Source organism: Taudactylus pleione, unplaced genomic scaffold (genome assembly GCF_031769625.1).
Source record: "Taudactylus pleione unplaced genomic scaffold, aTauple2 ptg001127l, whole genome shotgun sequence".
Lineage (NCBI taxonomy): Eukaryota > Metazoa > Chordata > Amphibia > Anura > Myobatrachidae > Taudactylus > Taudactylus pleione.
The window spans coordinates 114725-139459 of record NW_028285528.1 but is presented as its reverse complement, the minus strand read 5'-3'; the positions used below and the strand labels follow the sequence as shown (position 1 = coordinate 139459).

Below are 24735 nucleotides of genomic sequence, written 5' to 3'. Positions count from 1 at the left end.
AAACACACAGTGATAATCAGAAATACACCACATACCAAAAACAGGAAACAAACACACAACAAATCAAGAACTGGTTGACGAAGGTCCATGCCCAGATGATTCAACAAATATGGCGTTGCAATATGGGTGACATAATATATTCCACAAGTTTCCACATAAAGGTTTTTGAAGGGTAGCAGGAAGTAATCATCGTGGGAGTGCCAAAGATTATGCAAACAAACAGAAGATGGGGCAAAAATGAATTTAAAAAAAGATGAACACAAACAAACCGTAACACATTGGGTATAAACACTGTTGTTTGGTCAATAATTACCTAAAATATCGGGCCACCACATCATCGCGTATGGCCCCCCCACATACTGACCTCCGACCAACCTCGGGGGGGCCATCCTCAGGTAAGGCATCCTCTGGCTGCATTGGGACACCACTCCTTATGGCGATGTTGTGAAATATCCCACACAGGACCACAATTTTCGAAACCATATCCGGCAAATACATGAGCTCGCCACCAGAGCGGTGGAGGCATCTGAATCGGCCTTTTAAAAGGCCAATACAGTGCTCCACCACTTGCCTGGTGGCTGTAAGTGCGGTATTAAACTCACTTTGTGGGCCTGGTGTGGGAGCCAAATAAGGAGTGAGCAGCCAGGGCATGCAAGGGTAGCCACTGTCTCCTGTGAAAAAGAATAGACAACATCAGGATCACTGTGTATCAAGCTTAACATTGTTATGTACTAAAGGTCTCCACTTACCCAGAAGCCACGCATCACCAGCTTGTAGGTTGGTTAATTTGTGCCATATCCCTGATTGCCGGATGACGAAGGAGTCATGTGCACTTCCTGGTAATTTTGCAATCAGGGACAGGATCTGGAGGGAGGCATCACATACCACCATTACATTCAGGGAGTGATAGTGTTTACGGTTGCGAAATATGGCCTCCAGCCGTGCTGGAGGCTGAAGTGGTATGTGAGTACCATCCACAACCCCTATGATGTGTGGGAAGCCAGCTATTTGGTAAAAATTGGCCTTGGCCACACTAAGGGCACCCATATCCAAAGGCATTTTAATAAAATGATGGAGGTGCTTGAAAAGTGCCTCCATCACTGCCCTCAGGATCCTGGAAAAGGAGGATTGTGAGATGCCCGCCACTATTCCCACCGTTGTTTGAAACGATCCTGAGGCACAGAAATGTCTATGATGATTTTGGGAGGAAGATGGTAGCGTCTTAAAACCTCATCATCGGGCATTCCAAAAAGGGTGACACGTGTTCGAAATATCTGGGGCCTTGCACGCCTACGATGCCTACGCCTGGGACGAGATTGAGGTTGGTCGGCTTCCGGGAGCATGGCCAGAACAAACCGCCCCAGATCAACCTGAAATGGCAAGATTTGAATGTAAGGCTTTTGACCCACCCCAAAAGAAAATTAAAACAACTTAGCTTGATGATACCATCCATTGCTGCTTACATGGCGGGGTATTGTCATGATACGTCCAAACTGAAAATATTCCCAATATTAAAATAAAAATGTTTAGTCGGTGCATTTATGTTTCTAAATTTGGTGCAAGACAAAACATAAAATAGGCGAAACACACATTTGGGCAACGAGCAAAACGACATTGCACACAGTACGTCAAATTGGGGTCAAATGTAAGCCAAAAATGCGAAAGGGAAAACACAAACAATTTTACAGGATGAATAAGCATTTAAAAATGCGCTAATAAGTTCGCCAATACAAGTCACTATACAAACAGAGAAAAATGCGCTAATTAGTTCGCCAATACAAGTCACTATACAAACAGAGAAAAATGCGCTAATTAGTTCGCCAATACAAGTCACTATACAAACAGAGAAAAATGCGCTAATTAGTTCGCAAATACAAGTCACTATACAAACAGAGAAAAATGCGCTAATTAGTTCGCAAATACAAGCCACTATGCAAACAGAGAAAAATGCGCTAATTAGTTCGCCAATACAAGTCACTATACAAACAGAGAAAAATGCGCTAATTAGTTCGCCAATACAAGTCACTATACAAACAGAGAAAAATGCGCTAATTAGTTCGCCAATACAAGTCACTATACAAACAGAGCAAAATGCGCTAATTAGTTCGCCAATACAAGTCACTATACAAACAGAGAAAAATGCGCTAATTAGTTCGCCAATACAAGTAAAAAAATGGACTCACCAAGAGCTAATATATAAGATTCCCAATCAAAAGGTCTTTGGGGCCGAAAGAAAAAAAAACCTAAAAGAGATGAAATTAGTGGAAAAAAAAATTAGAAAAATAACAAACAGAATGAGACACCAATTGAACCAAAGTTAGACTTCACAAAACTTACCAAATCAAGAAACGAGGCCAAAAAAACCCCCAAAAAATAAGCGACCGGAAAATAAAAACGCAACTCTAGCAAACAAAAAAAACTCCAAACAACGCCAACTCCTAAATCCGCAAACAAGAAACTCCAACCAAGGTAACCTCCAACAATCCAAAAACGCCACCTCGACTCGAGACACACCAAGCCATAAATAGTGTTTAGTTTCCCGCAAAAATTAAGGAGGGATCATAGGAACGCACAATCAATGATGCGGCCGCAAAATAAGGACGCATGTATAAATACGTCACGAAACAACATTTAAATTCTGGTGTATTTCTTGTTTGGAGCTCAGACATGGCTACAGACTAGGGAAACAATGGACAACAGTCAGGCGGTAAGTCTTTCATGCATTTTGTCTCAATGATTAATTTGAAACATAATATTGGGCAAGTTGTGAAGTTGAGAAATCTGCATATTTACACAAATAGGTGAGGAGGATGACATGGAAGAGGCTGCTGGGCCCAGTATTCCGGGCAAAGCTGCCAAAAAGAAAAGTCAGCCACATTTCACAAGAAAGGAGATGGAGGTTTTGATTCAGAAGTGTGTGGACATCCTGCCACAGGCAGACAGGAATATGAGTATAAGCCAGAAGTGGAGAATGTGGGAAGAGGTAGCTGTTGCTGTCAATAGGGTGGGTGATTATGTCCGTCTAGCCCGGGATGTCAAACGGCGGTAAGTAAACACTTGCCCCCCCTATAAACAAACCCCATTTTAAACAAAAGGATAATGGTTCCAATTTTATCCCACAGATGGGGCGACTTCAAATATCGCCTAAAGCAAAAACTTGCGGACAGGGCTAGGCATGCAAGGGGGACAGGTGGGGGTCCCACCCGTGTCATTGGAGTTGACGGATTTAGAAGAGCTGGCACAGGGGTGTGTGCAGCCTGTGGAGGTGTTTGGCGTGTCCAACATGGATACGGACATGCCAGACTTTGCGGCTCCTCATGTTGTCCCAGGTAAATCTTGTGATGTCACCAACTCTGAAATGTTATTGTGCCAATATGTAGATTCTAATGTGAGTCTTTTCTCATTTTTCCAAACAGAGACACAGGCGGATGAGTCTGCTCCAGAGGGGAGCCTTGGCCGCAGAATTTCTGCTGGCTCTGCAGGGGAGGAACCAGTACATCCGGCTGAGGACCCTGCAGAAGCCAGTCCAGGGCAATCCCCCTCGCAGGCAGTGGCCCTCCTCACAGAACTCAATTTCAAATCGGATTTCCATACGGAGATTCTGTAGAGGATGGACGCCAGTCTGATACGGGTGGCTGAGGCCCTGGAGCAAAATGCTGCGGCCAACGTGACCATTGGTCAGGCCCTGGCGGAAAATACCAGGGCCAACATCCGCATCGCCAATGCCCTGGAGCAGCTCGTTCGCCAGCACATGGTGGAGCCGACCTCCCTTCCTGCCGGAACATCAGGATCCTCCACCTTTGGCACAACATCAGCCAATCCTCCAAATGTGCCTAGCCCTGTGCCTATTCCAGAGGCCACAACATTTGCCTCTGGACAGGCCAGCCCGATGACATCCCGGACCCGGTCTGGCGCCCTCCCTCCCCCAGCCAAACGGGTGAAAAAACGGTGACAGCAATGGCGACTTTTCCCACACTCCTTCTGTGCTTGGCTCATATTCCTTTCTGGTCAAAACTTCCCTCTCCTTTCTTGTGAATTGTTTTTAATTTTGTGTTCTACGTTTCATAAATCTTTTATGTTGGCCCAATTATTGTAACTTTGGGAATGAACCCTGCCAAAAAACTTTGTCAAAAATCAGTTATTTATTTTAGTTTTTGTTTGATCAATAAAAATAAAAAAAAAGTCTGACATTGTATTCTCACATTATTGTCAAAATGGGTTACATTTAATCCTGGTCCAAAAGGCAAAAACTGGCAAAATCCACATTTTACATGAAAAAAAAAAGGGCTCTTTAAGGAACGTTTAAAATTTTACATAACGATGCAAATTTAACAGGCCAAAAGAAAAAGGTAAAAACAAAAAAAACATGATGACATTATTGTTACAATAGGCCCTAACCAACAAATTGAGCCCAAAAGAAACCCCCACAAATGTACGCAAATTGATTGTGTAATCCTGACATTAGCAGCTATGATTTCCACCTGCGTACGCTTTTGTGCTAACCCAAAAAACTGCTTTCAAAACACATACCAACCTGGTTTTCAATCCAACACTAATTGCTGTTCTGACCACCCGCGATTAATCGCAGCAACATCGTGGAGTGCCGGGATGGAGGAGAAGGTCATCGCCAATGTGGTCGAGTAATCCAGACCCTAAGCTGTGCGAGCATTTTGTAGGGAAAGAGGATCATCCAGTGACGTATGAGTCGGTCCGAACACATTTTACGCTCGCATCTGCTAATGTATGTACGCCCCAAAAACGCCTCAACACGCCTGCGTTTTTCCATCTCCACCCCCGTCAACACCCAAAAACGCCCTGTTCTGTCAAGCACATTGGACATGTCACTTCCTGTACGCTTTTTTACGAACGAGACAAAATAAGCTCGCAATCTGCCGTACGCACATGCGCAGTGTTACACCGACGCATGCGCGGTTAGTCAACATCGGAACGCAACGAGCGTACTGCTGTTTGCGTACGGCTCTGAATGAGGGCCTTAGTTCATGGAAGTCCCATGAACTAAAAGGATATAAATCTAACTCATGGCAGGATGTTATTAATAAGTGGGCAATATCGATCCCCCTGTCAGAGGCCATTTTTGTGAAGGGCAGTGTGCCAATATAATAATTAAAGTTGAGCACAGTTATATAGTTTATAAATACAGTTAATAAAACAATAAATGGAAAATATTAGACTGAGTGATTTAAAAGTCATAGATACATAAAAAATATTAATCAATAAAAACTTTAAACCATAGTAAAATAGCTGATACATAGGTAAAAATGGTTCAGAAAACCATTTCAATTCAAAATCTCCATTCAACCCCACAGGAGACAGAGTTTTATAATTATATATCATCATAATTTTTATTATTATTAGTGACATCATAATTTCCGGTTTTGCTAAAATCTTTAAAAGGTCCATCCCCCTATTTTGTTTTCCCATCTGTTTGATTCCAAAAAAAGTTTTATGCCAGTGATTGAACAATTATGAGCAATTTTAAAGTGGATCCATAGTGAACAACTTTCATTGATCTCGATACTTTCCACATTTTGAGTCCCATTTTATAATATTCCATGCTCATGGCATCTATTCACGGAGAGGGGAGAGGTTGGGGGCATCCCAGCATCTCTGTAAGTGCTGGGCAAGCCCCCTAGAGTGACGGGCCTTACATGAAGCCATGCCACCTCCCGAAGTGGCCATGCCACCTTTTCAGAAAAGTGCCCTTCTCCCTGACGCACCCTACTGTGAACACTATACAACAGAAAGTGTGGAGAGGGGACTGGTCAGATCTCTGGGCTGGTAACACACAGTGACATGATGTGAGGAGGAGAGCAGGAGTATAATAGGGGCTGATGACTCCTGACTGTCCCACTGTGCATATACATTGTCCTCATTAGTTTGTACTGACAGAGGAGGGCGTAGGATAAGAGTTTGTTGTAGTGACTGAGCAAATATATGTGTCTATTTTCTGTAATTAGTGTTTATTACTCACCTGAGCTGATATCTGTAGGGATTTCCTCCTCCTTACACTGCTGATCACCCCTCACATACGTCTCTTCTTCTCCCTCTATATCTTCTTCCTTCATATCAGTCACATTTGTCTCTTCTTCTCCCACTTTTATATCTTCTACCTTTATATTAGTCACATTTGTCTCTTCTTCTCCCTCTGTATCTTCTGCCTTCATATCAGTCACATACGTCTCTTCTCCTCCAACAGTATCTTCTGCGTTAATATCAGCAAGAACTTCACTCTAAATGACCCACAAAAAAATAATGCCCGATTTAATTGAGATTAAACAGTATAATTTCAGTGTATATGACACATAGCTTATCTACAGATCATATAAAGACACTGTGGTATATTGGTGAGACCCTAAATCCCACCTACCTGATGCTCCTGTGGGGTCCTGTGATTCTCCTCTATACAATCCTGGGAATAAAGAGGACGGGGACATCTCTCTGGGGTATTTCTGTTACTGGGTCCATCTGTAGGAGACACACAGTGACTGAGTACATTGTATATATGTGATTATCAGGTGATGTGTGTATATAGGGGGCCCCCATACCTGCTCTCCCCTGTACAATAAATGACAGTCTCCTCTTACCCAGTGATGTGAGGGGCCGGTGATTCTCCATCATCAGGTCCTTGTACAGACCCCTGTGTTCCTCTATATACTTCCCCTCCTGTATGGAGACATAGACAGTGATATCCTGACACCTTATAGGAACCTGACACACACAATGATACAGTCATCCCCCAGACACATCCCCTTGTGTTACTGTATAATGTCCCATTCCCAGCAGTCACCTCTCCAGTCATCACCCAGACACATCCTCTGGTGTTACTGTATAATGTCCCATTCCCAGCAGTCACCTCTCCAGTCATCACCCAGACACATCCCCTGGTGTTACTGTACAATGTCCCATTCCCAGCAGTCACCTCTCCAGTCATCACCCAGACACATCCCCTGGTGTTACTGTACAATGTCCCATTCCCAACAGTCACCTCACCAGTCATCACCCAGACACATCCCCTGGTGTTACTGTATAATGTCCCATTCCCAGCAGTCACCTCTCCAGTCATCACCCAGACACATCCCCTGGTGTTACTGTATAATGTCCCATTCCCAGCAGTCACCTCTCCAGTCATCACCCAGACACATCCCCTGGTGTTACTGTACAATGTCCCATTCCCAACAGTCACCTCTCCAGTCATCACCCAGACACATCCCCTGGTGTTACTGTATAATGTCCCATTCCCAGCAGTCACCTCTCCAGTCAGCAGTGAGGTCCAGGATCTTCTGGTCATTGGCTCTGTCATGTATCAGTGAGTGAGGTGGAGGCACCGTGATGGGGCTCTGGGTCCTGCTTAATCCTCCCGACACATGGGCACGGCTGCTGGGTGTCTCACACTCACTGGATGTCTTTTTCACTACTGTGTAATCCTGTGTATTAGGGGAGACATGTATGAAAAGGTCAATTAAACCACCTAAATGGGGCTGTTTATTCAGGTAATAACTTTGCATAATATACAAGAATTTTCACAATATCAAGTCTTGTAACGATCTCCTATATAAAGGAAAATGTAGATATATAGTATGCAGATCTGACTTTTATCAGTGACATAAAAAGAACATACTGCAAGCAATGTACTAAATCCCAACTCCAGTGAGGACTGTGAGACTTATACTAAATTTGATACCAGCTAGCTACCTGCTGCTGGGTTATAACTATAGATATAAGTTATGTCACTGTGACACTCCCAGATCCCCTCACCTCCCCAGTCATGTCCCTGTATTATTACTCATATATATATGATTGTGACACTTCCAGATCCCTTTCACCTCGACAGTCATGTGCCTACTGTATATTATTACTATAGATATGTGATGTCACTGTGACACTCCCAGATCCCCTCACCTCTCCAGTCATGTCCCTGTATTATTACTATACATATAAGTGATGTCACTGTGACACTCCCAGATCCCCTCACCTCCCCAGTCATGTCCCTGTATTATTACTATACATATAAGTGATGTCAATGTGACACTCCCAGACCCTCTCACCTCCCCAGTCATGTCCCTGTATTATTACTATACATATAAGTGATGTCAATGTGACACTCCCAGATCCCCTCACCTCCCCAGTCATGTCCCTGTATTATTACTATACATATAAGTGATGTCAATGTGACACTCCCAGACCCTCTCACCTCCCCAGTCAGCTGATAGATGATCTCCAGGGTGAGATGTAAGATCCTCTCAGTCCTGTGACTCCCGTCCTTGTCCATCCTCAGTGACTCAGAGAGAATACAGAACGTGTGACGTGTAATAAAGACTCTGGTTCCTCACAGCAAGACTGTCTAGGAATAAATAGAATAAATATAACAGACATCACAGAGAACACATGTAACACAGTCAGACATGTAACACTGAGTGACCAGTAAGTCTCCCCTTTCCCCCAGCCATAGAGCCCTGGTCAGTGTCTGTCAGAGGTTCCTGTGACCCAGCCCCATAAGGCTCCTCAGAGGCTGTCACACAACGCTGTACTGTATAAGGTTACACCAATGCTCCTCTCCTGGCCGGGGGTCTTATTCCTCCCAGACACAGATTTGGTGCAATTTGCTCCACGTGAATCTTTTACAAACACATGAATTAGGGATGTTGGGATTTTTTATATTAGTTTTACATTTATTCTGGAAACTGAGAGAATCTGTGACTATACTGAGGTCCTACAGGGGTGTGAGGGGAGAGTACACAGTAGAACAGAAGGGGTGCAGTTTTGGGTGTGAGGAACTAACGTAGGAATACAGAGCACATAACAGAAGGTGTAACAGCTGTACAGAGGTGTCAGTAACACAGGGGAGGGGGAAGGGAACAGAAGAGGTTAATAACACAGGGATAGGACAACAGGCAGCCCAGGGGACACACAAAGGGTGAGACATGTCCTGGGGGATAATCAGTGACACTCTGAGGATCTGGAGACTGTCACAGCCACTGGCTGTCTCTGAGGGAGTCTCTATTGCTCAGGATAACAAGACGCCCTGACGGACAGTCTCAGCTCAGGGAGTGCAGCCCTTTGTTACATGGCCTGTCTGTGTCCTTCTCACACATCCTTCCCCTACTTCTGGTATGTATCAACTGGTATATACATTCGTGTTATACCTACTATGTGTTACTCCCTGACCACTCATTACTGTTATTATTACTCTGCAGCTATAACAGAACACCACAGGCTGCTCCCCCTGTATACTAATAGTAACAGGACACCACAGACTGCTCTCCGTGTATAATAGTACTAACAGGAAACCACAGGCTGCTCCCACTGTATGGTATTGCACCACAGGCTGCTCCCCCTCTATAGTGGGACACCACAAGCCACTCCCCCTGTATAGTGGGGCACCACAGGCCACTCCCCCTGTATAGTAGGACATCACAGGCCGCTCCACAATGCATAGTCGGACACCAGAGGCCGCTCCCCCTGCATAGTAGAACACCGTAGGTCAATCCCCCCGCATAGTGGGGCATCACAGGCCGCTCCGCATCACAGGCCGCTCCCCCATATAATGGGGCACCACAGGCCACTCCCCCTGCATAGTTGGACACCACAGGCTGCTCGCCCTGCATCACCTCAGTCTGCTCCCTGTGTACAGTTTGGCGCCACAGGCTGCAACCAGTTTATAATAGGGCGCCACAGGATGCTCCCCGTGTATTGTAGGGTGCCACAGGCTGCTCCCCCTGTATAATAATAGTAACAGGACACCACAGACTGCTCTCCTTGTCTAATAGTACTAACAGGAAACTAAAGGCTGCTCCCACTGTACGTTATTGCACCACAGGCTGCTCCCCCTCCATAGTGGGACACCACAGGCCACTCCCCCTGTATAGTGGGGCACCACAGGCCGCTCCCCCTGTATAGTGGGGTAACACAGGCCGATCCCCCTGTATAGTGGGGCACCACAGGCCGCTCCCCCTGTATAGTGGGGTAACACAGGCCGATCCCCCTGTATAGTGGGGCAGCACAGGCTACTCCCCTTGAATACTGGGGCACCACAGGCCACTCCCCCTGTATATTGGGGAACCACAGGCCGCACCCTTATATAGTGGGACACCACAGGCCGCTGACCCTGTAGAGTAGGAAATCACAGGCCTTTCCACAATGCATAGTAGGACACCACAGGCCGCTACCCCTGCATAGCAGGACACCGCAGGCCAATCCCCCCACATAGTGGAGCACCATAGGCGATTCCCCTGCATAGTGGGACATCACAGGCCGCTCCCAACATATAATGGGGCACCACAGGCCACTCCCCCTGCATAGTTGGACACCACAGGCTGCTCCCCCTGCATAGTAGGACACCGCAGTCTGCTCCCTGTCTATAGTATGGCGCCACAGGCTGCTCCCTCTGTATAGCAGGACGCCACAGGCTGCTCCCCCGATAGAGTAGAGCACCATTACCTGATGCTGCAGAACACAGAGACGTCACCTTCTTCACGCTTCACTCTTGACGGACACCTGGAAGCTGCAGATGAGATCACATTTCCTGTGTGTGGAATGCACAGCTCAAAAGAATGATGGTGCGCACAGCCCGGAAGTAGGGTGTGATTGGCAGGGTATTGGTTCATACCTTCTGACGTCATCAGGTGGCATCAGGTCATGTGATCAAACCACGTGACCGCTTCACACACAGAGTCCCCGGGTCCTGCAGGCTGCATTGGAAGAGACTAAGGTTAGAGAAGGTACTGGGGGCATGTGGGGCAGATGGCAGTGTGAGGGATAAGCTGGTGGCATGTGGAACAGATGGCAGTGTGAGGGGGAAGCTTAGAGCATGTGGGGCAGATGGCAGTGTGAGGGGGAAGCTAGGGGCATGTGGGGCAGATGGCACTATGAAAGGGAGGATTTGGGCATGTGGGCCAGATAGCAGTGTGAGGGGGAAGCTGGGGGCATGTGGGGCAGATGGCAGTGTGATGTGGAAACTATGGAAATGTGGGCCAGATAGCAGTGTAAGGGGGAAGCTGGTGGGCAGTGGGACCATGCAATGGAAGGGATGAGCATTTAAGAAAGGGAAGAGATAGATCCCCTTCCGTAGATGTACGATGACGTAATCTGCCAGTGTCCAACGTCATTCCCTACCATCCAAGTGGGTATAGAGGGGGAATATATTCATGTGGCGAGCCACCGTGCTCGCAAGGGGCCAACTTTCTTATTTTTGTGGAAAGTGTGGGCAGAAATCTCCACTTCCGCCCTCATTCACGTTACTTCCAGGTACGGCTACTGAAGGGGTGTTATGCTCTTCCATTTAAGAAAGCATGATAGTCCTTCTGCCAACTTGGATCTAGCAACAACCATCATATATCACTGTACGGTCCCCTCTCCCCTATATAATAATAATGCCACATATCAGTGTGTCCTGGGAGCTGTGTTATTCCCCCTCATATATCACTGTACAGTCCCCTCTCCCCCCTATATAATAATAATACCATATATCAGTGTGTGCTGGGAGCTGTGTTATTCCCCCTCATATATCACTGTACAGTCCCCTCTCCCCTATATAATAATACCACATATCAGTGTGTGCTGGGAGCTGTGTTATTCCCCCTCATATATCACTGTACAGTCCCCTCTCCCCCCTATATAATAATAATACCACATATCAGTGTGTGCTGGGAGCTGTGTTATTCCCCCTCATATATCACTGTACGATCCCCTCCCCCTATATAATAATAATACCACATATCAGTGTGTGCTGGGCGCTTTGTTATTCCCCCTCATATATCACTGTACGATCTCCTCCCCCTATATAATAATAATACCACATATCAGTGTGTGCTGGGAGCTGTGTTATTCCTCCTTATATATCACTGTACGGTCCCCTCTCCCCTATATAATAATAATACCACATATCAGTATGTGCTGGGAGCTGTGTTATTCCCCCTCATATATCACTGTACAGTCCCCTCTCCCCTATATAATAATAATATAATATATACAGGACACGTTACCTGGCTCCGGCTGTCAGGAATGTCTAAGATAAAATGGCAGCTAATCCCCCTGTGGCCCCGCCCCTTCTGCTCTGTGATTGGGAGACTATAAGAATATGGCCGCCGGTCACTGTACATGAGGACACCATTATACTATGCAGCTGTTACTCTAGTGATGAAGCTGTGAGCGGCAGGTGCAGGTGGCTTCTAGTTACAGGACGTCTTTCCTACTTTGTGCCGCCTGATTGGCTACTCGCTGCTGCCAATCACCGCCATGAGGGGAATGATATTAGGGGCGGGGCAGACAGGAGCCATAGCAACATGGAGATGAGAAGGGCGATAACCAGAGGGGCGTGTCTTCTATAAACAGCAGCTTCCGGGTGAGAGGCAGAGAGTGGTCATTGCTGTGTACAGGTAATGTTGTTTATTATATTATTATTATTGTGGTACAGAGGGAGCAGACTGTGGTGCCTCATTATCATTATGCAGGTAGATCTGTCAATAGTGTTGTGTTATTGTCATACAGGTAGATCAGCTTCCAGTGTTACATATAATACAGGTGGAGCAGACCCTATTACAATAATACAGGTGGAGCAGTCTGTGGTGCTGCATTATCATGCAGTTGCAGCAGACTAGTGTTATATTAATTCAGGTGGACCAGACCCTAGTCTTGCATATAATTCAGGTGGAGCAGACCCAGTGTTACATATTATACAGGTGGAGCGTACACTAGTGTTACATATGATACAGGTATAGCAGACCCTGGTGTTACATATAATACAGGTGGAGCAGACCCTGGTGTTACATATAATATAGGTGGAGCAGACCCTAGTGTTACATATAATACAGCTGGAGCAGTGGCTGCTCGATGGGTAACAGACTATAGAGATAGGGAGGTGTCCGGTGCACTCAGACCCCCCATACAGAACGTAGCAGCTGTAGCTGGTGGTCAGTACCCTCAGTAGGTGGTTATTAGTGTTACATATAATACAGGTGGAGCAGTCACTGGGTAACAGACTATAGAGAAAGGGAGATTTCCGGAGCACTCAGACCGCCATACAGAACGTAGCAGCTGTAGCTGGCGGTCAGTACCCTCAGTAGGTGGTTATTAATGTGGAAGTGACAGAATAAACACCATAGTGTACACCGGGTGATGTATAAGATGCACAGACGTCCTCTGTAATAGGCCCTGCTGAGTCCTCAACTGTCTGAGGCTTTGTATTGGTGTAAATGGTGCTTAGTACCTTCTTTGTAAGGGACCAGCGTTTCCCAGTGCCAGTCCGTAGGGAAGAGCGCATGTTTTCCACGTCTCCTTACAGAATCACCAGTGAGATAACTATCACAACCTGTTCGGAGCTCCCTCTGCTCCCCGCACTGTCTCTATTACTGCCCTGTGTGTAGGGGACCAGCGTTTCCCAGCTCCTGTCCTCAGGGAGCCATGACAGGGCATCTAGATCCTCAGTGTGTAAGTGATTATACCCCTAGAAATGCTTCTGCCTCTACCCGATGCTACATAAACATGGCCGGCAGGATTGTCACACATGCATCGTACATTCTACAGTGGTAGAAAAACTGTGAATTCCAGCATGACAGGGCATGCTGGGACTTGTGGTGCCACTACAGCTGCGGATCCACATACTGTATAACACTGCTGACACTCAGTAATTATTACAGATGTGGGAGCAGAGAAAATAAGATGGGTGATTGTACACAAGTCGCCCAGATATTAGGAGACAGAGGAATAGGGCAGTAGTGGGGGAGAGAGGCTGGGCTGGGAGATGTGGTGCACTATCGGAGAGCGTATAATGGGGGAGGGAACAGAGAAGTAGGGTAAGATGATGGGTGCAGAGACTTAATCCTAGGTTACTGGGGCGAAGACCTGAGGGTGGAATGAGGAGGAAAAGGTGGGTGGGCTGTGAGGGATCTGGCCTGGGGAAATATCTTGTTATATAGTGTTCTGTACCTGTGTATATTATACTATGTGTAGTAATCACTGGTTATCTGTGTATATTGATGATTAGTGTGCTATCAGTGTGAACTGTGTATAGTGATGTTCAGTGTGTATCAGGTGTGTGAAATGGCTCAGGGAAGATAAGGACTTAACAAGTATATATTACAAATACCCTGTGATATTTATTATAATATATTGATTACTCAGAGATACATGTAATCTGTGATGATTATTATATTTATTACTAGACACAAGAAGAACTGGAGAGTCTTTACTAGAAGTCACGTGAGGCTGAGACGTGTCCTGTATAAATCACTGATCACTCAGGATGGACACGGACAGGAGTCACATGACTGAGAGGATACTAAATCTCACCCTGGAAATCATCTACCTGCTGACTGGGGAGGTGAGGAGATCTGATAGTGTCATGGTGACATCACTTATATCTATAGTAATAATACAGGGACATGACTGGGGAGGTGAGAGGATCTGGGAGTGTCACAGTGACATCACTTATATCTATAGTAATAATACAGGGACATGACTGGGGAGGTGAGGTATCCTGGGATGCTCTTTCCCCTCCAATTATTGTCTCTGTGATGCACTCAGGCAGACACATTTAGGATATCATGTGAGTACATGTGAACTTTATTTTTGACCATTAGCTTCTGTTAGATCCTTTATAGTAACAACTGTGTTACAGTCTCCATCTACCTCTGTCGCAGTCTCTGCCATGTGTAGTGGGCGGCTGGTCTGAATCATCCTGTTTTCTTTGAGCTCCCACTACAGTATCCTCTCGCTGTTTGCACTACTCTGTACAAAGCATATGTGTGGGAGCCGACCATAGACAGAGGACACAGGGCCTTATTGGCATGTGCAGATTTACACAATTTTAACAATTAACCACTAAAAATTATAACACCAAATGGATGAATTTTTTATTTTACCTCCTAATTGATGTCTCCCCCAATACACAGGATTACACAGTAGTGAAGAAGACATCTGGTGACTGTGAGACACCCAGCAGCCGTCCCCATGTGTCAGGAGGACTGAGCAGGACCCAGAGCCCCATCACGGTGCCTCCACCTCACTCACTGATACATGAGAGATACAATAACCAGAAGATCCTGGAACTCACCAACAAGATCATTCAGCTGCTGACTGGAGAGGTGACTGCTGGGAATGTGTCTGGGTGATGACTGGAGAGGTGACTGCTGGGAATGGGACATTATACAGTAACACCGGGGGATATGTCTGGGTGATTACTGGAGAGGTGACTGCTGGGAATGGGGCATTATACAGTAAAACCAGGGGATGTGTCTGGGTGATGACTGGAGAAGTGACCGCTGGGAATGGGGCATTATACAGTAACACCAGGGGATGTGTCCGGGTGATGACCGTGAGAGGTGACTGCCAGGAATGGGACATTATACAGTAACATCGGGGGATGTGTCTGTGTGATGACTGGAGAAGTGACTGCTCGGAATGAGACATTATACAGTAACACCGGGGGATGTGTCTGGGTGATGACTGGAGAGGTGACTGCTGGGAATGGGACATTATACAGTAACACCGGGGGATGTGTCTTGGTGTTGACTGGAGAAGTGACCGCTGGGAATGGGGCATTATACAGTAACACCAAGGGATGTGTCTGGGTGATGACTGGGAGAGGTGACTGCCAGGAATGGGACATTATACAGTAACATCGGGGGATGTGTCTGGGTGATGGCTGGAGAGGTGACTGCTGGGAATAGGACATTATACAGTAACACCAGGGGATGTGTCTGGGTGATGACTGTATCATTGTGTGTGTCAGGTTCCTATAAGGTGTCAGGATGTCACTGTCTATGTCTCCATGCAGGAGGGGGAGTATATAGAAGAACACAGGGGTCTGTACAAGGATGTGATGATGGAGAATCACCGGCCCCTCACATCACTGGGTAAGAGGAGACTGTCATTTATTGTACAGGGGAGAGCAGGTATGGAGGCCCCCTATATACACACATCATCTGATAATCACATATATACAATGTACTCAGTCACTGTGTGTCTCCTACAGATGGACCCAGTAACAGAAATACCACAGAGAGATGTCCCTGTCCTCTTTATTCCCAGGATTGTACAGAGGAGAATCACAGGATCCCACAGGAGCATCAGGTAGGTGGGATTTAGAGTCTCACCAATATACAACAGTGACTGTCACTATATGATGCATAGATAAGCTGTATGTGTCTTATTAACCAGAATTATTTTACTTAATGTGAAGTAATTAAATATGACAATTTTTAACTGTTGTTTTATTGTTTTGTGGGTTACTTAGGGTGAAAGTCTGGCTAATATAAAGGTAGAATATATAGAGGGAGAAGAAGAGACGTATGTGAGGGGTGATCAGCAGTGTAAGGAGGAGGAAATTCCTACAGATATCAGCACAGGTGAGAAAAAACACTTATTACAGAAAAGAGTCACATATTCTCCTTGTTCAGTCACTAAAACAATCTCTTATCCTACACCCTCTTCTGTCAGTTCAAACTAATGAGGGAAATGTATCTGTCCAGTGGGGGGGTCAGGAGCCATCAGTCCCTATTATAGTAGGGCCGCCCACAAATGGCAGGAACGCCTCCATTTGTCCAACCTACAAAACGGGGCGAGCTGTCGATCATCATCGACAGCCGCCCCGTTTTTGTAGCGAGCCCCGGAGCGATTGAAGTTCTCACTCGCTCCGGGGCTCATGCACGCGCATTGCGCATGACGCGCGTGCGCACTGGCCAACCATCGACCCGCTGTCAGAGCCGTCTTAGTCATAGAGGATGACCAACCAGCTCCTCTGTCCAAGCGTGCTCTGTTTGTACAGATAAAGGTAACTTCTGCGGATTTCCCTTTATCGGATTAGTTAGTGGATCACATGTCTTCAGCTTGGCAACCAGATTCACATGTAATGCGCTTAATTAAAAGTGCTACGTTACCTATGCCTTCCATTTCTTCCCTGAAGGTAGGAAGGTGAAGGTTTGCCTAAAGTGTATATATCTGGGGCTCAGATGACTTTGGTTGGTGACATCGGTTATGCAACATCTTAGATTGGGAAGACTGCTCTGGATATCAGTCTCCTGACTTCCAGTGTCTCGGCTGCAGCTGTGTCTGCTCGCCGTTTCCCTGTGGTTGCGTTCTTGGAGGGCAGCTGCTGATTCCAAGAGAGGCCTAGAATACTTATCCTTCAGGGTGAAATATTGTTCGGCCCTGACCTGGACAAGATTGTGGACACATTGGCAGCGGCAAAATCTGCATTTCTGCCTTCAGATGCAGCTTCACCGAAGCATTGCACCTCTTCCTTTCGTCCTTAGGGTAACCCCAAAGGTCAGGCCTTCCCAAGGCCATCAGCTTCCAGAAAGGCTGTCAAACCCAAGAAACAGGCCTGGAGTACAGGACGTCCTGCTTCCAAGTCCGAGGATATACTCTCAGGATGATGGGAAGGGCCTCCCTCTTGGGGATCCCAGGGTGGGAGGCCCACTTCAGTTCGCCCAGTGTGGGTGTCAAACCACCACAGGGACTTGGGTAAGAGAAATGGACTCTCACGGGTAGGTCCTCTCATTCCTTCGAAGACCTCATCACCGGCTTTTCTGCACAGGCCCTCTTTCGGACATGAACAGGGACTTACTGATCCAGAAAGCCATACAATCCCTGCTGCAAGCAGGGGTTATTGTGCCAGTCCCGCTATCTCCACAGGGGACTGGTGGTTATTCTACTCTCTTTCTGGTTCGAAAGCCGAATGGGTCTCATTGGCCTGTCCTCAACCTCAAATCCCTGCACAAATTCCTCAGGGTGCTACGGTTCAGGATGGAAAACCTACGCTCCATATTACTGGCTATGGAACCTGTGGATTTTATTGTATAACTGGATATTCAGGATGCATACATACATTTGCCTATAGCGTCTTCTCGCCAGCATTATCTCCAGGTTTGCTATACAATAGCAACACTTCCAGTTTCGGGTCCTGCCTTTTGGTCTATACAGCACCTCAGTTTTTTCCAAAGTTTTGGCTATCATGGTGACCCATCTTTGGGGACAGGGTGTCCGTCTACTACCATCGCTGGACAACCTCCTGCGGGTTCTCCAGAAGTGCTCCACCACCATCTGCAACTTACAATTACTGGTCTTCAGATGCACGGATGGTTAATCAATTTGAAATAATCCTCCCTGTCTCCCTCTCAGAAATTGTTTCATCTTGGAGCCCTATTGGACAGCAGAGGCTCTTCCTGACTGCGGAAAAGATTTGTAGATGTGGGTATGCAGAGGCCTTCACAGTTACAGAGGGTCCATTCACTCTGCGATGCAGGTTCTGGGATCCATTTTATCCATCGACATGGTGAAATATGCCCAGTTTCATTTCAGGCCTCTGCAGAAGCCAATTCTCTCCAGTTGGAATGGATTACCCCATCGGATAAAGGCTCAGATGATGGTGTTCTCTCCGGAGATGCGTATGTCTCTGTCTTGGTGGCTCCAGACAGTTCATCTAACAACCTTTTTGGATCCTGGATTGGGTGATCCTGACCCCGGATTCCAGTCTCCAGGGTTGAAACACAGTGACCGATCTGCATCTTTCAGGACAGTTGGACAGCTGTCGAATCAGCCCTCTCGATTTACATATTGGGGTTTTGGCCTATCTATAGGGCCCTGAAGCTGGACGAGCACATTCTGCTGGGGAATCCTGTGCAGGTGCAGTCCGCCAATACCACCACTTTGGCTTACATCAACCATCTCGGAGGCATTCGGAGTCACGCATTCTGACATGGACAGAAGGTAATTTCACAGCCATATCAACAGTGTTCCTTCCGGAAGTTCTCAATTGGGAAGCGGAGTTCCTCAGCCGTCACGATATGCATCCAGGGGAATGGTCTCTTCACCAAGAGGTGTTTCAACTAGTGGACAAGTGGGGCCACCCAGAGGTAGACCTAATGGCATCCCAACACTACTAAAAGCTGCCTGTGTACGGGTCCAATAGAAGAGATGCCAGGGCACACTTGCTAGACGTTCTGTCAGTCAAGTGGACCTTCCAATTGGCGTACCTATTTCCTCCACTCTCTCAGCTTCCTCGAATAATTCGGAAGTTCATACAAGAATGAGGCACTGTACTGCTGGTGGCTCCAGCGTGGCCCCGACATTGCTGGTACTCAGATCTTCAGAGTCTCTCCATCGACACTCTGTTGCTGTTATCTCTCTTTCATCAAAGTCCATAGGGTCCACAGGGCACCCATCCTGACGTACCTGGCTTCATATGGGCTTTGCTCTGGTCACCGGTTTTCCATCTCCTTCTATGTGAGAATGTGATTCTTGTGTGTTCCAGACTTGCTTCTCTCTCTTATACTGCTCTGGCCTTTGGCTTACTACGAACTGCGGTGCCTCTGGTTTGGGGGTGGGGTATAGGGAGAGGCCCAGTGCATCCTAAGGGTAAAAATGTAACTGCTTGGTGACCGAATGTCCTTGCCATCATCTAAACCCCAAGGTCTCCCTGTGGACCCTATGGACTTCGAAGAAAGAGAGATAACAAGAGTAAGTTCTTACCATATCTCTCATTTTCCATACATTTTATTTTATTTCCTACAGATGGATGCACAATCAAGAATACCTCGGAGGGAGATCTCATTTTGTGTCCACATTTTAAAAAAGAAGATAACGTCAGACAGGGTTCTCCAGGAGATATTCCCATTAATCTAAATTTTCATCCAGTACATCACAGTGCAGATATATCATTTGGTCTCTCTAATCATGAGGAATGTTCCCCTGATACCTCCAATATTGCTACACACAGTACAGCTCACAGAGGTTATAAAAGTTTTCTTTGTACTGAGTGTGGGAAATGTTTCTCAAAGAAATCACATCTTGTTACACATGAGAGATATCACACAGGTGAGAAACCATTTCCATGTCCTGAGTGTGGGAAATGGTTCACAGAGAAATCAGCTCTTGTTAGACACCAGAGAAGTCACACAGGGGAGAAGCCATTTCCATGCTCTGAGTGTGGGAAATGTTTTACACATAAATCAAATCTTGTTCCACATCAGAGAATTCACACGGGGGAAAAACCATTTCTATGCTCTGAGTGTGGGAAATGTTTCACAGAGAAATCAGCACTTGTTAGACATCTGAGACATCACACAGGGGAGAAGCCATTTCCATGCTCTGAGTGTGGGAAATGTTTTACACTTAAATCAATGCTTGTTACACATCAGAGACGTCACACAAAGGAGACGTTATTTCCATGCTCTGAGTGTGGGAAATGTTTTACACAGAAATCAGATATTGTTACACATCAGAGATGTCACAGAGGTGAGACGCCATTGTCATGTCCTGATTGTGGGAAATGTTTTACACGGAAATCACATCTTGTTATACATCAGAGAAATCACACAGGTGATAAACCATTTTCATGCTCTGAGTGTGGGAAATGGTTTTCACAGAAATCAAATCTTATTACACATCAAATAATACATAAAAACATGAGCTGATAGACATAAAACATAATACTTTAATTCAAATGTTTCAAATCTTTTGGCTAATCTGTTGTGTTTTGAGTAACAGCAATAGTAGAATGGATAATACACAGCACCATCAGTAGATTATTGGTATATTTTCCACACAACAACCTTTAATAAAAGGGAAGTATATACTACACAGTCATTGACAACAGAAGGGACCAGAAAAAGGACAGAACAGGGATGGAAAGATGTATTTTGTGGCGTTAACCAAAAGCAAGTAGTCCTCAGTCTCCTTATACTCTAGCCAAGAGATCCATGTGGTGACAAATTCCCAATGTCAGTCCATCGTGGAGAACATCACATCTTCCATCTGATGTTATACGTATGTGATGTAATGAGTTACTGTAATTGTCATTACCTGTGTGTGATGGGGATCAGTGAAGCATAGATTATAGTAGCACACTGCCTGTTATATACTCACACACACACAGTGCTATGTATGTCCTTTCATCACTCTGCATTTCATTCCGCTGACCAATTGGCTCAGATGTAGGCCTGTGTCCTATCAGCCATACTATATCTTACCATTCAGTCTTAGGGGCAGCTAGCCAGGGGGGCAACTAACTGTGCAATAACTAAGTGGGTTTTATGAACATTGAACACCATCTGTGACCAGGTAATTTCATAATCAAAATTGACATTTCTTTATTTAGTATCCTGCAGATATCAACTTTTATTGCAAAATCAACATGTTTTTTAAATAAAAGGTTTTTCTTCTATAACTCCATGGAATCTTCTCTAAGGCTATTACATCCGTCACTCTCCCTGTATCTCACCCCTCTGTACACATTGCCACCTCATTACTCTACTCCCCTCTTATATACACACATGAGCTTTTTCCTATATCACTCCATGGTATCTTCTCAAAGGTTATTACACCCGTCACTCTCCCTGTATGTCACCCCTCTTTTTTATTATCTATATACACTGACAAACATCCTTATCCTGTCACCATAAAAATCTTTCATACACCTCCTACATCTATAATTATCTATCTCCTGCTTCTATTAGCTGGTGACATATCTCTAATCCAGGCCCCACTCATAGTGGACCATAAATCCAGCAAACCTCATAAACATCATGTTCCTCCCATCACCCTCCCAGTCACTATAATGTGCCTTATGGAATGCATGCTCTGTTTGCAACAAATTTACATCCATCCATGACCTTTATCTCAAAAAACCTCAACCTTCTGGCGATAACAGAAACATGGCTCACACAATCAGACACCCCCTCCCCTGCAGCACTGTCACACGGTGACCTACAGGTCACACACACCTCCAGGGCTGGTAATAGTAAAGGAGGTGGGGTAGGAATATTTCTGCCCCAATCTATCACATACACAGTTCTCCCACAGGTACCATCACTCAGTTACATAATTTGTACATTCTATCAGGACTGTCACCCCTTTCTCTCTTTGTGTTGCTGTCTATCGCCCACCTGGGCCACCCCAACAATTTCTGGAACATATTTCTGTCTGGCTCACTCACTTCCTATCCTCAGACATCTCCACCATCATCATGGGTGATATCAGTATCACTACTGACAGCCCACAATCACCTCATGTCTCCAATCTACTCTCTGTAACCTCCTCTCTGCCTCTCCCAATGGTCTCCTCTACTCATCAGGAGGGTCACTGCCTTGTTCTGCTAACACCAAGGAAGAACTAGAAGAGGTTGTCAGTCATTGATGCACATGTATAATATATAACTTAGCTGTAACATGTATAGATTATATACAGTCAATGAGATATTGCAAGAGAGGGAATTAGAGATGTGGATATAGAATGAAGCGTGTGTAATAAGGAAATACTGAGCCGTATGGCCCTACCATTAATTACTCATATTTATGTTTTTATATATATATATATATATATATATATATATATATATATATATATATATATGTGTGTCTTTCTCACTTGTTTATATATTGTAATAATAAATTCTTTATTCCATATCCCCCCAATATTGATCAGCGTTTTATTCTCTGTACCCTTATGTCTATTTATTTCACATTCATTGGTGATCCCAACACAATTTTTATTGCACTTTTTTTTTTTTAAGTAAAACAACACATAATAAAATAAAGTGTACATGGCAGACAGGAAAGATTAAATACAGCATATGTAATTCCACATGGCAATAAATGAAAAGAATAGAAGGTTGTAATAATCAAAACAGGATGGAAGCAGAACCCCCTAATATAAATAAGGAATATAGCCGAAGGCGCCATTGGGGTATACTGATCCTAAAAACAACAAAAAAGGGGTATAAGAGACACATAGGCAGAGGGGTTATGTACTGTAGGTGTAATTGTGATACCACGTAGCACAAAGGAAAATCCAAAATGTAAATGTACCACATCCAACAAGATAATAAAGCTAAACACACAAACCTCCCCATAACCCCCCACCCTGTATAACCCAACCCCACGCTAGGTATACTCTGATCCGCAAACAGCTCTCTTCCCCCAAACTACACGAACTACCTTAAAAAAAAAACACCCAGATAGAAAAGAGGATGTAACAAAATATAGCTATAAAGACCTTAAAGCAAGGGGTTCCCTAGTAAGTAAACACTGCAGTGAAATGTAGTATAAACCGTATAGGATCTATAAAAACAAAACTACGCATATAATGGATAGGTATAGAAGAAGTAAAATAGAAGAAAAATCAGGAGCAATTAAAACCGTATAGTAAATCTATTGCACCCAGCACCAGACGGCAAAGTACAGTATATATAAATAGTGATAACAATAACTAGGAAATGGATGGGATAAATGGCAGCCACTGGGCCCACCACCAGCTCCCAGAGCACAACTGGTATAATCCATCAACAGCAGCAGCTACCGAAGTAACAGCATCCAGATGGGGGGGCAACAGGAAGGCATTCATAGATACCCCCCATATTACACTCCAGAGAAGACAGTCAGACACTGTCCTGTAACAAAGTGATCATTGAACCCAACAGGGCCATAGGAGACACAGAGCGTCCTAGCTGACTGAGACTCCGGCTGTACAGTCACTTTCCTCCCGGGTGATCTGTAATCCAGCAGAGAAGATGCAATGTATCACACGGGGGTAATCCATCAGGCAGCATAGGTAACAGGGCCATAGGAGACACAGAGCATCCTAGCTGACTGAGACTCCGGCTGTACAGTCACTTCCCTCCCTCCCGGGTGATCTGTAATCCAGCAGAGAAGATGCAATGTATCACACGGGGGTAATCCATCAGGCAGCATAGGTAACAGGACCATAGGAGACACAGAGCGTCCTAGCTGACTAAGACTCTGGCTGTACAGTCACTTTCCTCCCAGGTGATCTGTAATCCAGCAGAGAAGATACAATGTATCACACGGGGGTAATCCATCAGGCAGCATAGGTAACAGGACCATAGGAGACACAGAGCATCCTAGCTGACTGAGACTCTGGTTGTACAGTCACTTCCCTCCCTCCCGGGTGATTTGTAATCCAGCAGAGAAGATGCAATGTATCACATGGGGGTAATACATCAGGCAGCATAGGTAACAGGACCATAGGAGACACAGAGCGTCCTAGCTGACTGAGACTCCGGCTGTACAGCCACTTTCCTCCCACCCGGGTGATCTGTAATCCAGCAGAGAAGATACAATGTATCACACGGGGGTAATCCATCAGGCAGTATAGGTAACAGGGCCACAGGAGACACAGAGCGTCCTAGCTGACTGAGACTCCGGCTGTACAGTCACTTTCCTCCCTCCCGGGTTATCTGTAATCCAGCAGAGAAGATGCAATGTATCACACGGGGGTAATCCATCAGGCAGTATAGGTAACAGGGCCATAGGAGACACAGAGCATCCTAGCTGACTGAGACTCCGGCTGTACAGCCACTTTCCTCCCTCCCGGGTGATCTGTAATCCAGCAGAGAAGATACAATGTATCACACAGGGGTAATCCATCAGGCAGTATAGGTAACAGGATACAGGGATGAATAGAAGCAGGAGGATTTATCTCACTAGCAGGCTGATGGGTATCGGGCTTCCCCCACACCCTCCCCTAACATGGGCAAGTCACAGCACAGTGTGTAAGTCTGCCTGCAATGCCACAAGCTCATCCAGCACACGGTATGTACAGTCACTCACCGCCTGCAATGCCGCAAGCTCATCCAGCACACGGTATGTAGAGTCACCGCCTACAACACTTGCTATACAGTAACAGAAGATAGGAGGGAAGCTCTGGGTCCCTGTGAGGGGTGGGAGACTGGCTGCTCCATGGCACACAGTAAGGCAGATC

General features: G+C 45.7%; 2 protein-coding genes across 5 annotated transcripts in view; one reads left to right on the top strand and one right to left on the bottom strand.

The window, feature by feature from the left end:
- Window positions 1-24735, bottom strand: part of LOC148453573 (uncharacterized) — a 286887-nt gene that overhangs the window by 242561 nt on the left and 19591 nt on the right. The window contains exons 3-5 of one of the 4 annotated variants that reach the window (XM_088461958.1): window positions 6606-6729; window positions 6389-6486; window positions 5993-6179 (exon numbers count right to left, since the gene is read on the bottom strand). The exons of the other annotated variants lie outside the window; for them this stretch is intronic. Of the exons in view, the coding sequence (XP_088318084.1) occupies window positions 5993-6179; window positions 6389-6486; window positions 6606-6729 (409 nt within the window). The remainder of the gene's footprint in view (window positions 1-5992; window positions 6180-6388; window positions 6487-6605; window positions 6730-24735) is intronic. 4 annotated transcript variants of the gene reach the window in all.
- Window positions 12310-22336, top strand: LOC148453574 (uncharacterized). The gene is made up of 7 exons (XM_088461970.1): window positions 12310-12395; window positions 14181-14338; window positions 14910-15101; window positions 15749-15872; window positions 15992-16089; window positions 16253-16364; window positions 19531-22336. The coding sequence occupies exons 2-7, from the start codon at window positions 14261-14263 to the stop codon at window positions 20430-20432; spliced, it is 1506 nt and encodes a 501-aa protein (XP_088318096.1). The 5' UTR covers window positions 12310-12395; window positions 14181-14260; the 3' UTR covers window positions 20433-22336.